Source organism: Dendrobates tinctorius, unplaced genomic scaffold, assembly GCF_039654945.1.
Source record: "Dendrobates tinctorius isolate UK_male_01 unplaced genomic scaffold, ASM3965494v1 ptg000098l, whole genome shotgun sequence".
Taxonomy (NCBI): domain Eukaryota; kingdom Metazoa; phylum Chordata; class Amphibia; order Anura; family Dendrobatidae; genus Dendrobates; species Dendrobates tinctorius.
The window spans coordinates 9,324,823-9,337,772 of NW_027361766.1; the positions used below are offsets into that span (position 1 = coordinate 9,324,823).

The 12,950-nt window shown below is 42.1% G+C and overlaps 1 protein-coding gene across 1 annotated transcript in view; it reads right to left on the reverse strand.

Moving 5' to 3' along the window:
- Positions 1 to 12,950, reverse strand: part of AMPD1 (adenosine monophosphate deaminase 1) — a 140,155-nt gene that overhangs the window by 88,854 nt on the left and 38,351 nt on the right. The window contains exons 4-5 of the mRNA XM_073587086.1: positions 7,051 to 7,216; positions 2,513 to 2,732 (exon numbers count right to left, since the gene is read on the reverse strand). Of these exons, the coding sequence (XP_073443187.1) occupies positions 2,513 to 2,732; positions 7,051 to 7,216 (386 nt within the window). The remainder of the gene's footprint in view (positions 1 to 2,512; positions 2,733 to 7,050; positions 7,217 to 12,950) is intronic.

The window sequence follows — 12,950 nt, forward strand, 5'->3', positions numbered from 1 at the left end:
ACCAGAACATTTTTAAATATTTAAATTGCATTTTATTGCATGAAATATGTATTTGATCACCTTCCAACCAGCAAGAATTCTGGCTCTCAAACTTGTTAGTTTTTCTCTAATAAGCCCTCCCACTCATTACCTGAATTAATTGCACCTGTCCACACACTCAATCACACTCCAACCTCTCCACCACGGCCAAGACCAAAGAGCTGTCTAAGGACACCAGGGACAAATTGTAGACCTTTACAAGGCTGGGATGGACTACATGACAATAGGCAAGCATCTCGCCTTTTGGGGTAAAGGTGATTCTGAGAAAGATCAGGAATCAGCCCAGAACTACATGAGAGGACCTGGTCAATGACCTGAAGAGAGCTGGGACCACAGTCTGAAACATTACCGTTAGTAACACACTACACCGTCATGGATTAAAATCCTGCAGGTCACACAAGGTCCCCCTGCTCACACCAGCACATGTTCAGGCCTATTTGAAGTTCACCAATGACCCTCTTGATGATGCAGAGGAGGCATGGGAGAAGGTCATGTGATCAGATGAGACCAACATAGAGCAATATGGCATCAACTCCACTCGCCGTGTTTGGAGGGGGAAGAAGGATGAGAACAACCCCAAGAATACCGTCCAAACCGTGAAGCATGGTCGGGAAAACCTCATACTTTGGGAGTACTTTTCTGTAAAGGGGACAGGATGACTGCACCGTATTTAAGGAAGGTTGGATGGAGTCATGTATTGTGAGATTTTGGCCAACAACCTCCTTCTCTCAGTAAGAGCATTGAAGTTACTGGGTTACTGGGTTACTAAGGATTAGCTCTTTAAGAAGCTTCTTAATTTCAAGGTCCTGTAGTGGCCTAGCGAGTCTCCAGACCTGAACCCAAAAGAAAATCTTTGGAGGGAGCTGAAACTCAATGTTGTCCAGCGACAGCCCCGAAATCTGAAAGATCTGGAGAAGATCTGTATGGAGGAATGGGCCAAAATCCCTGCTGCAGTGTGTGCAAACTTTGTCAAGAACTACAGGAAACGTCTGATCTCTGTAATTGCAAACAAAGGTTTCTGTACCAAATATTAAATTCTGTTTTTCTATCAAATACTTATTTCATGCAATAAAATAAATATCAGGCAATGTAATTTTTTTTCTTAATGTTCTCTTTTTCACAGTTGAAGTGTACTTACGATAAAAATTACAGACCTCTCCATTCTTTGCGTGGGAAAACTAGCAAAATTTTCAGTGTGTCAAATGCTTATTTTCTCCACTGTAGCTATCAATTTCTAGTAGGAGCACATAAAAAAACTAAAAAAAAAGATGCTGAAGATTTCTTTTCATATTTTTCACTCCCCTCCACCATAAAAACCCAAGTCAAGTCAGTACAGCTGACAGGTCCCCATTCAATCACACAAATCTGACTGCCTAACAAGCTCCTCTCGGTGAAGCTTATTTGATATATATTTGCCATTGAACTCATTAAAGGGATTGTCTTCTACTGGACAACCCAAGCCTGCAGGACCTAAATTTAAAGGGGTATTCCCATCTGCAAGATCCTATCTCAATATGTAGTAGGTGTAATAATAATACTAATAGTAGTAAATACCTCCAATTAGAAATGTAGTATAGTTCTTCTGATAAGCTATGTTGCTTACCCCATGTGCAGGGCTTTGCAGTAGCTGAGGTATCCATGGTTATGACCAATCATATAGTGTCAGTTAGTTGTTAATGGCTGTAACCATGGACATCTAAGTTTCTCCACTGCCCTGCACATGGAGTAAGCCATATAGAAAATCAGAAGAACTATACTACATTTCTAATTGGAGGTATTTGTCAATATTATTATTATTACATCTACTACATAGATAGGCTCTTGGAGATCAGAATACCCCTTTAAATAAAAAGAGTTTATATTCATCTCCCACAGTACTGCCTTTCCAGCGATGTCGGCACCACTGTTCTCAGCAATGACATGACTTTGTGTTTCACGTGTCGGCAGCAACAAGTGGGTGGCTGCTCATCAGCTGCAGCCTTTATAATGTCATTAGAGTGAACATCAGCACATAGGATGAGCTGCAGCCAAAGAGGAGCCACGTATTAGCTGCAGCTGTCACGTGTTACAACAATGTCACCTTACTGCCAAGAATCACAACTCTGACACTACTGGAACAACATAGTTTTGAGGGTTCAGTATACACAGTTTTTATGTAAATTCGGGTCCTGAATTGATTAAGCTGTGGTTGTCTAATAGTGGACAAAACAATGATCTGTATACAAGATTATGCAGGAAGCTCCCCCTAGTGGTAGCTAAAGGGAAACCGAATGTTATAAATTATTGGTATGAAGGTAAACAGGATTGCTCTCTAGTTATCAGCTGAAATAATTTATAGTTAAAAGCAAAAACCCAACTCCATTACGTCTTATGTGGGGCAAGGGTCTGAAAACTATAAAACTATGTAGTCAGGCTATAAAACATTTTACATTTCTTATGGCGAAATAATGGGACTTGGCCTGGTGGTACTTACACAGGTCCCTGGGCAATAAGTGTTAATAAGAAGTTCATATCATCTACAAAGACATGGATATCTGGGTAGTTGAGATCCTTTGGTTTGCCTTTTGCCCGAGCATCATCATCAGGGTAGACAAAAACCACACCATTTTTGACCTGAAGTTTATATCCTAGATCAGCAGGCAGATTATCCTTCCGGAAAGGATCTTCTCCTTTGGAAATTGGAGGAGTAAAGGCTGTATGGAAAGAAAAGGGTTCATACTTGTCATACTAGTCACCAAAATGTGGGAAACCAAAAGTGTGCACATACAATACATAACACTGATTCTGTTCATACTGTTATTTTATATCAGTTTCTTACAATCCACTACAACAAAAATATGTATTAATGTGTACTGCATATGCTTTTTTTCAGGATCACATTTGAGAGTGACCATACAATCTTTACTAGTAGCATACAATTTTACATTGTAGAAGATCAAACAAAATCTGTGTCTCAAAATGCTGTATCTGTCCTGCCCATTGCATTTTATGACCAATATATAATGCCCTTGACCAAATTGGGTGATATCAGGGTGCGACTAGACATGCGAGGCCTCAATCAATGAAAATGAATTGAGCGAGGCCAGACAAGTCTAGTAGAAATGTGGCCAGAAGTATACAAATCGCATACTTGTGCTGACATGACCGTCCACTCTTACCACCTGCAAGAGAGAATCCTAAAAGTGTGCAGTGCATGCGCTGTGAGAATTCAGAAGCCTCCAGTCAGTCACCTATAGTGACCGCAGACTATCATATCAATCCTGGACAGGCGCTTTAATTATAAAATAAAGCCCTGCAGCCAATCCTAAGAGCATGTGATATACTCAATGTCAGGATACAGCTCTGCTTGCAGGTTCCAGCAGTCATCACATGGACACTTCACTCACATGCAATTTTCATACTTACGGTCACGTGACAACGAGCTTCTCTTCCTGCTTCTCTCAGATTTTCACTGATCATTGAGAGCATTAGAGAGAAGCTCGTCGGCATGTGACTAAATGTGCAAATCACATATGTGCCTTAGGGGGCGCCAAACTGAATTCTTGCCCCGGGTGCCAGAAAAAAATGATACACCTCTGCTGCACCTGCTTATCTGTAATAGCTACATTATTAAACATATGAATGTCCATCCATGTAAAATATATAACTTTGTACAGTGTTGCCCAGTAGATTAAAAAAAAATTAAGATTTGAGAGTCCTCAGTGGTTGATACCTTTTAATATCTGTACGTCAAGGACACATCTGACAATTTTTACAAAACAACTCTCCGTTCTGGAAGCCTTAAGTGTCAGTGAAGTGCAGATGCTTTATTAGGGCATATAGTCAGTGGTTGGGGTCCTCACGCAGCCCCCCGTACTCCACAATATGTGTCATTTTGTCATACTTTTGACCACTACAAGTTTACTACTGTGAGGCTAAAAGAGAAGCTGTTGGGAATAGGAACTTCTTGCAGCTTCCTTAAGACAGTCATGTTGGCAATTCTAATAATAGACGGAAATATAGGAAATGCTGTTTAAGCAGTATGAATAAATACAGCTCAGGTCAAAAAGTTGAATCTGCAGTCGAATGACATAATTTATTACCCAAGTCCGTATAATAGAGCAGCATAATCCTCTATAATAACCTGAGAGCAAAGTAACGGTGAGAAAATGAAACTTGATCAATTTAACCGACAGGTGCTTCTCACTAAGTTAGAAGAATATCATCAAAAAGTTAATTTATTTCAGTTCTTCAATACAAAAGTGAGACTCATCTACTATATAGTTGTCTAATTCTGTCTGTCTGTAACGGAAATCCCGCGTCGCTGATTGGTCGTGCCCAGAGGGTGACAGGCGCAGTCCGGCCGCAAATTGGCGCGGAATTCAAACGACGCACGCCACAGCTACCGTCGGGAGATCTGCGGCGATAGCAGTGGGGTAGAAAAAGGTTCACTAGCAACCGGGATAACCGCAGTCTTGAAAGGATTGTTAGGAAAAGGCCATTAAAAAATTTGGGGGAGATTCACAAGGAGTGGACTGCTGCTGGAGTCATTGCTTCAAGAGCCACCACACACAGACGTATCCAGGACATGGGCTACAAGTGTCGCATTCGTTATGTCAAGCCACTCATGACCAATAGACAACGCCAAAAGCGTCTTAACTGGGCCAAGGAGAAAAAGAACTGGACTGTTGCTCAGTGGTCCAAGGTGTTGGTTTCAGATGAAAGTAAATTTTGCATTTCATTTGGACATCAAGGTCCCCGAGTCTGGAGGAAGAATGGAGAGGCACACAATCCAAGCTGCCTGAGGTCTAGTGGGAAGTTTCCATCAGTGATAGTTTGGGGAGCCATGTGATCTGCTGGTGTAGGTTCACTGTGTTTTATCAAGACCAAAGTCAGCGCAGCCGTCTACAGGGAAATATGCCGACAAGCTTTTTGTAGATGTAAATTTAATACTCCAGCAGGACTTGGCACCTGTCCACACTGCCAAAAGTGGTTTAAAAACAACAGTATCACTGTGTTTGATTGGCCAGCAAAGTCACTGAATTAACCCCATAGAGAATCTATGGGTTATTGTCAAGAGGAAGATGAGAGACACCAGACCCAACAATGAAGACGAGTTGAAGGCTACTATCAAAGCAACCTGGACTTCCATAACACCTCAGCACGCCGCATTGATACAGTAATTGATGCAAAAGGAGTCCTCTATCAAGTATTGAGTGTATTTACTGAACATGCACTTCAGTAGACCAACATTTCGGATGTTAAAATCATTTTCCAAGCTGGTGTTATAAAGTATTCTAATTTACTGAGATAATGACTTTTGGGTTTTCATTCGCTGTAAGCCATAATCATCAACATTAACAGAAATAAACACGTGAAATAGATCACTCTGTTTATAATGACTCTATATAATATATGAGTTTCACTTTTTGTATTGAAGAACTGAAATAAATTAACTTTTTGATGATATTCTAATTTTGTAAGAAGCACTTGTATATGTTTATATACTTGTTTCAAAGATTTTATGATTGCCTTTAGACATAAGTCCATCAATTACAACCTATAACCTAACTTGTTGATCCATTTTTCAAGAAATACAAATGTTTTCTAGTGAATCAACAATTATAAGATCATGTGGCAGAACATTCCATAATTTCACTGCTTGTACAGTAAAAAAATCTCCTTCTGTGATGATGATTACAAGTTATTTCATGTAAAGGTGGGGGCAGGAATAAGCGCAGCTCAATGTAAGCCCCCATGACTGCGCTTGGCCATGGGGCGTTTTTCAAATTTGTATGGAATTGGTTCAGGGGGGTTAGGGGAAGAACACTGGGGGGGCCTCTGGGAGCAGGGCGAAAGTGCGGGAAAACCGCCACTTTTGGACAGGAAGCCAGCATGAGGAGACCCACCCACCCTCTCCATCTTTTCCGTTTCTGTTGGAATTACGTTGCGAACATGGGTTGGGCATATGTATGTAGTCTACTGGGCAGATATATGTATGTTGGCAGTTGCTTCGTCACAGTGGCAGAGTTGGCGGGGGTGGGGTTCTTGGAGTTGACGCTGATTCAGCGGGGAAGGAATTGTAAGTAAAATTCCGGACAGTTAAAATTGTGTGGGTTGATCTGGCATTTGGTTACGGGCTCTGGATGGGGTTTTACCCTAGGAGCTGGTTGGTGGTTAGTCTTCCCGGAACGGGATGTATGATGCCCTCAAGCTGGTGGTGTACGGCTGAGGGTAAAGTGGTGGTTGAAGTTCTTTTGTTTTTTGCCAAATAGTAAACCAGATCTTTTGGGAGCTCCAAGAACCCCCCCTCATGTCTTTGCATAAAATTGCATATTAATATTTATTGTTTAAAAATGTTTTATGTTATTGTTTGTTAATAAACTGGCCGCTGTGACCAAAAATTATCCAAAAGAATTTAATGTATAGTGTTTTTATTTTAAAGGGAGTGGCATTTTCTTCCCTACACGGGTGGTGCGTAGGGGAGGTGGCAAGTAAGAAGAAGCTATATTGGCCGTACGCGGTCAGTGATTTTATGCTCCTAAGAAATGTCTTAAAGGTAACTTGTTGCTATTAGCTTGCCGATATAGGATTAATCTTTAGTGTGGCCACAGCACAGAGGCAGTGCAGAACCTGAAAAAAGATGACCTTTTTTTTTCTTGGGAGCCACCGGCTTTCAGTCATGCAGACTTGCCCAGATCAATTACAGTCACAGCTCACAGCAGTGAGAGAGGCAGCTATAAAAAAAATGCCCCAGAACTGATTTACAGCCTTGCCGAACTGACTGTCAGTCAGTGTTGGGGTTTACTTACAGGTGACGCTCATAGCGTTTTGAGCAGTGACTGTAGCCACATTGGGGAAGAGTGCATGACTGAAAGCCAGCGGCTCCCGGGAGAAATAAAGTTCATTTTCTCTGGGGTGCTTGCACTTTCAGTATTATAAACCTGTATATTAACCCTATATATGCAGGTTAATAACATTATTGAACCTGACAGGTTCCCTTTAACATCTCAAAACCTGTTCTTCTCATACCTGGGTGTATTTCATCTTGCTCTTTCCAAGTTGCACCTTCAATGTCTCGGAGATATTGGGATACCGTTCTTGGGTATTGCTGGTAGGATGCTTTCATGTACTTTTCTCGTATGGTCAGCGCACGATACAGACCCTTTCCAGCTAGCTCAAAGTCATCTACAGACACCTGGAATACATATATGGTGGATACATCAATATCTTAATTGTATTATTTCTGTCTTCTGAAAGAAAACCATGCACTTAATTCTAAGACATTTTTCAGATTTTAGAAATTAGAATTACATTTCTAGAAAATAAATTTCTACTTATTTTAATACTGAAAAATATTGACATATTGGTTAATTTCTTAAAGTCATAATTTGATTAATTTTATTTAATTGTAGATCTATATCTTATAATAAACTTTATATTATTTCCTTTATCAAGTTTTTTTTCCCACTCACTATTCACTGCACCTTCAATCAGTTCTTGATGAGGGGGCTGGAGATTGAACCCCCTAATAGTCTTTTATTTATGACCTGTCCTCTGGATGTTAGGCATTGGCTTTCTGCGTTTACTCTGCAGGGATCCAGATCCTCACGTTCTGCAGTCTCCTGCTGTTTATCTACTGCAGAGGAGATTGCAGAGGAGATTGTCTTGCAGCAAATCTCTTCTGAGGCTAAGTCCTTCTGTCCTCCTACTGAGCATGCTCATGGGACGATCTCCCATTGGAGATCGGGAGTCATGTGCTCAGGTCCCGCTCCAGATCTCATTGGTCCATCTCGGAGATCTGGAAGGTCCCGCACGGCTATAAAAAGCGCGCATGACTGTTCGGCCATGCGCTAGTATAGACTTACTTGCTGCTGTGTGTATGAGGACGGATGTATGATTCTGGTGATTGACTCATTATAAAACCCCTTCCCTCTGATATTATGTATGTGGTTAAGGACTGAGTTTAGAATCAGCGCCAGCACTCCTCTGCTGCAACATCCACAGCTGCTAGCGTCCGACATTGCGCTTGCGCCTTAGCCTTGTTTTTTAGCGGCAGTGTCCACGCCGTGCTGCAGTAGCAGCTCCTTTGCGTCCGCAGTTGCAACGCTCCGCACACGGTAGGTCTAGACAGACGTAGTGCCGCCGTCTTGGGCTACTCCTGTGACCTGATACCGTGTGTGTATTTATACTGAGTACTTTGACCTCAACAGGCTCAGTCTTTTGTATTTGTATTTATTTGGCATCTCTGTGAATTAACTGAGATTGCTCTGCGCACCTGGGTGAAGTTTAGCCCTGTGCGCATTACCGCCATATTGCTCCTGCCACCACTTAGCAGTGGTTATATCACCTACTGCACGGTGGACCCCGAGCGGCGAACGCACTTTATTATTTTTATTTAGTGCGTTCCGCCATTCCTAACAATGGATAGTCATCAATATTACAATCCGGGAAGACGCCTTTTAGTTTTAAATCATAACTGCATCAGTATATAAAAATATGATTGCTACTTTGTCCACATTTGCTTTGTGCTTGGGTTATTTTAAAACACTAGGGTGCGCCATTGTACAGTTAGAGTGAATACTTTTACTATGTACTACATTTTTATAGCCATCTGAGTGTAGTCCTTGAGGAAATGCCCACAAAAAGTTGAGGATCACACCTACTTAGCTAACAAACAACAGATTAATACACAGGGATGAGGGGGGCATATCTCAAGAATGGAGAGGCACAGGAACATAAAGAACAACACTGCTAGATTCAGAAAAACAGCTAAAAAATTATAAAATTACAGCAAGTGGCAGGGCCTCTTAAAAGTTCATAGCCGTTAAAAACTGTTTTCAAAAGGGAACCAATGCTATCCACTTATCTGGGAATGCAGTTTTTTAATCTAAAGGATTGCACATGTTTAAAACACTCATGGATACTCATCCTCCCCATGCACAGCACTGCTTCTCCGCCGCTGCACCTGTGTTTGTTTACATTCTGAAGTGGTGACATCATGACAACAGCGCACATTACCACTGTATTAGCACAATGACGGTGCCCCTGCATGTGTCCCCTTATTCCCCCCTGCAGGGATGCCAACATGATAACTTACCTATCCGCACTCCATCAGAGTCTGTTTCCTCCCAGGACCTTCGCAAAGCACACAGGTCTCCTGGGAGTATGCTTAGGGCGTGTGGGCTCCTGGCTTTTTAAAGGGCCAGCGCACGCACTGCTAAGAACATCACCAGCCAATACCTGGGAGACGTCTGATATTTAAGGCACCCTCCCTATTGGGAGGTACCTTAGCAACTTTAGTTATCAGTCTATATCCTGTTACCTAGTTGTAAAGTTCCAGTACCTTTACACTTAGTATCTGATCTTGACTGTCCTGCTAACCTGATCCTGACTGTTCTGTCTACAGCTGATCCTGCCCATGTCGCGTACCTTTACCTGTGCCATCCTGCCTGTGCCTTGTCTTGTTCCTGATCTAATTGAATCCGCTCCTGTGTGCCTGCACCTGTGATCCTGTACCTGTGACCTCCCCGTGTTCCTGTACTAGTCCTGCTTGTGCCTATTCCCACATCTGTCTACCAGCCGCATATATTCTGATTACCAGTTCCTTAAAGGTCCTGCTTCCCTGTCCCTTTGGGGGTCAGCTGCCGCAACTCTGAGGTCTGTCCTGGAGTAGCACCCGGAGTTCACCTGGTCTCAAGTCTAACCACACCATCAGGTGCTCTAGTGAAGAACCAGGTGTTTGCTTAGTTATGCCTCTCCAGAATCAACCCAGACCCCGGAACAGTGGTTCCACAACCATGAGCGTAGCCACGCTGCAGCCAAACTCCAAGCTTAGAGGCCCATGCCATTTAGATTTCGGGACAATGTGTTTGGAGCTTTCCCTAAAGGGCGAAGAAACTGCTACTCTTTACACAAGTATTGTCATGACACAGCTGTTGGGTGACCTGGGACCAGGGGCTCCTTTTCTGTCCCTAACACTAGGGGGAATATATGAGAAGAGGACACTAACACTACTAGGGGGCTCCCTAGTTCACCCTGTTCCCCGGGATACTTCAGATGGTGATGACACAGGGCCTTCATCCTTACCTTATCTCCAGAGTTAGCCCTCCTTCTGTTCTCTTCTCCCACCAGGGGGAGAGGGGGCGCGACTTTGCACCACAATACACCAACCCGACAAACAGGGTGACAAACACAAGGGGTAACTGAAAACTCCACACACATCAAATATTCACTCACATGTAACAGAGGAATCCACTGGGGTGTGCAGGAAGGGGAAGAAACCAAAATAGGGAAGGTTAAGGAAATACCAAGCATATAAACCAAACAACAGTCGCTTATAACTCCTCCAGCTCTCTTTGTCATACCAACTTCTCTCCCTCCTTTAGCCATGCAACAAAAAGCTAACTCTAATGAGGATTAGCAATAGAGCCCAGATTATATAGGGAAAATGAGTGGCTAACCGAGCACAGCTGAGCACAGGGATTACCAACATGGTCGATTAACACCTGTCCTGCTAGAAGAAAGAAACACGTTTAATAAGACGGAGAAGTATTTCTTCTCAGCGCCGGAGTAGGAGCAACCAGACGCTGTGGTCCTCTGGTCCACTCCATCGCGGTAATCCCATGACAAGTATCGTTAGCCGATAAGATGTATGGCTGAGCATATGGACAGTAAGTGTAGAATTATTTTTGATAAATTGTTCCCCTTGTGTCTAAGGTTTCATGGTGTCAGTTGTCTGTACTGCTCATCACAGGAATTTTAACATGCTCCTTAGATCTTTCATAGACAAGTTTTTTACGTCCGTAGGATCCCTTTTCACAGGATGTTCAGAGTATTGCTAATGCGTGTACGCTATTTCTCTGCTGTTACCTCATAGGACACTACTATGTCCCTTATGCTTTACACTGCAGCTCCATTTAGCTGCTATCTGTAAGCACATTGGATTAGTGCATGCTTACCAGGATTTTCTTGTAGAGATTATTTCCATTAAGATTTGACTGATTATAAAGTACCAGCAACTCCTTGGGTAAGAAAACAAAATGATCAGACTACTGACACACATATACTGAGCATATACAGTATAAGGGTAGGGTTCCATGTAGATATCACCATGTGGGCAAAATTTGGCCATTTCATGAAAGTAGCTGCAACTTTTAAATTGTTTATGAGAAATTATGTGCAAATTTGAGGCCGAGGAGCTGTAAGGTCATCATCATGCCCCAAGACACATACTGTATAAACAGAATTTCAAAACAGAATTTCTTGCTTGTGAAGCATCAATTTGGGGTCATAAAGAGATCAACTTGTTTATCTTTTTACAGTTATATAAATGGTTTAGGTTTAGGGCATAGAAGATTATGAAAGATTCCCTTTAGTGAAGGGGATGGATAGTCTCATCTCAGTTACAGGCTGAATGTGTATGAACTGGTGGTGTAAACATGCTGTATGGGAAATCCTTTGAATTCACTGATTAGGATGTCACTTATTCTGCTAATTTATTGATTTGCATGACGACCCCAAACCATGTCTTTGCAACACTGTATTTTTATCCATCGTTACTTATTTCAATGGCTTTATGGACACTCAAAACCCTTTAATAATACTCAGAGTGCAATCCAGGTGGTAATGCTGAATACTCTAGAAGCCATGTAGTCTATTTCAAGTAGGTATAATAAATAGCAATATCATATATATACAAGTCAACAGCTGTCATCCATCAGTAAACTAATACTCATGTTGCAGCCATATTTATGAAGGAAGGAGGCACAAACTGAAATAGATCTTCTCAAATCATCAAAATGAGCAGCCCCGACTTGTCATCCAGCAGTCTGGTCATGGTATTACAAGTCTTCAAACCACCAGTTATGTAATGTATGTCATTCTGGAAGATTACAACCGTGTTACTCTGAATACATGTCCACACTGCAACTTGTAACTTTGGGTGGCCTGTTGGTTGAATGGATTACCAGTCACTGCTAGTAACATGAACTTTGCATTATGTTTGGATTTGGTCTTAAACATTGTATCTTTCAGGGTATCCTTGGGTCTGTTTTCTTCCCCTGGGTCTGCTGCCTTCTGCTTTGCACCATGTCAGAGTTGTGGACTCTAGTCACATTTGGTGTGCTCACCTATCTTTGCTTTTTATGTTAATGCTTGCATTTCATCCCTGCATGGTATACTTCATGTGTCCTGCTGCTCCTGAGATGTGTGTGACAAGTTCTCAGTGCCCACCTGCCTACCTGCCTGCTGCATCAATGCCTAGGGTCCATTTGCCCACCTGGACCTGAGGCTTAGATGATCCAACTCATCAGGTGAGCCTAACAGAATCAATAGAGATATTTCTTAGTGGCCTAACCATAAGAGGCACAAATCTCTTTCCTTTCCTAGTTCAAACTGATAGACCCTTCACTTACTGATAAATTGTAAGCTGCATTGTAATATATACATGCATTAGGTGAAATGGTATAACCATGACTTGAGGAATAAAGCTCACAAATAGGCTCCTTTCACACATTCAGTATTCACAGACCAAGTATGGAGCATGATAATCGGATTGTCCATTGGTCTCCTGACCGAAACTCAACAACCTTATATATACGTATTCACAGTCCAAGTATGGAGCATGATAATCGGATTGTCCATTAGTCTCCAGTCCGAAACTCATCAGCCTTATATATACATATTCACAGTCCGAGTATGGAGCATGATAATCGGATTGTCTATTGGTCTCCTGACCGAAACTCAACAGCCTTATATATCCATATTCACAGTACGAGTATGGAGCATGATAATCGGATTGTCCATTGGTCTCCTGACCGAAACCCATCAGCTTTATATATATGTATTCACAGTCCAAGTATGGAGCATGATAATCAGATTGTCCATTGGTCTACTGACCGAAACCCATCAGCCTTATATATGCGTATTCA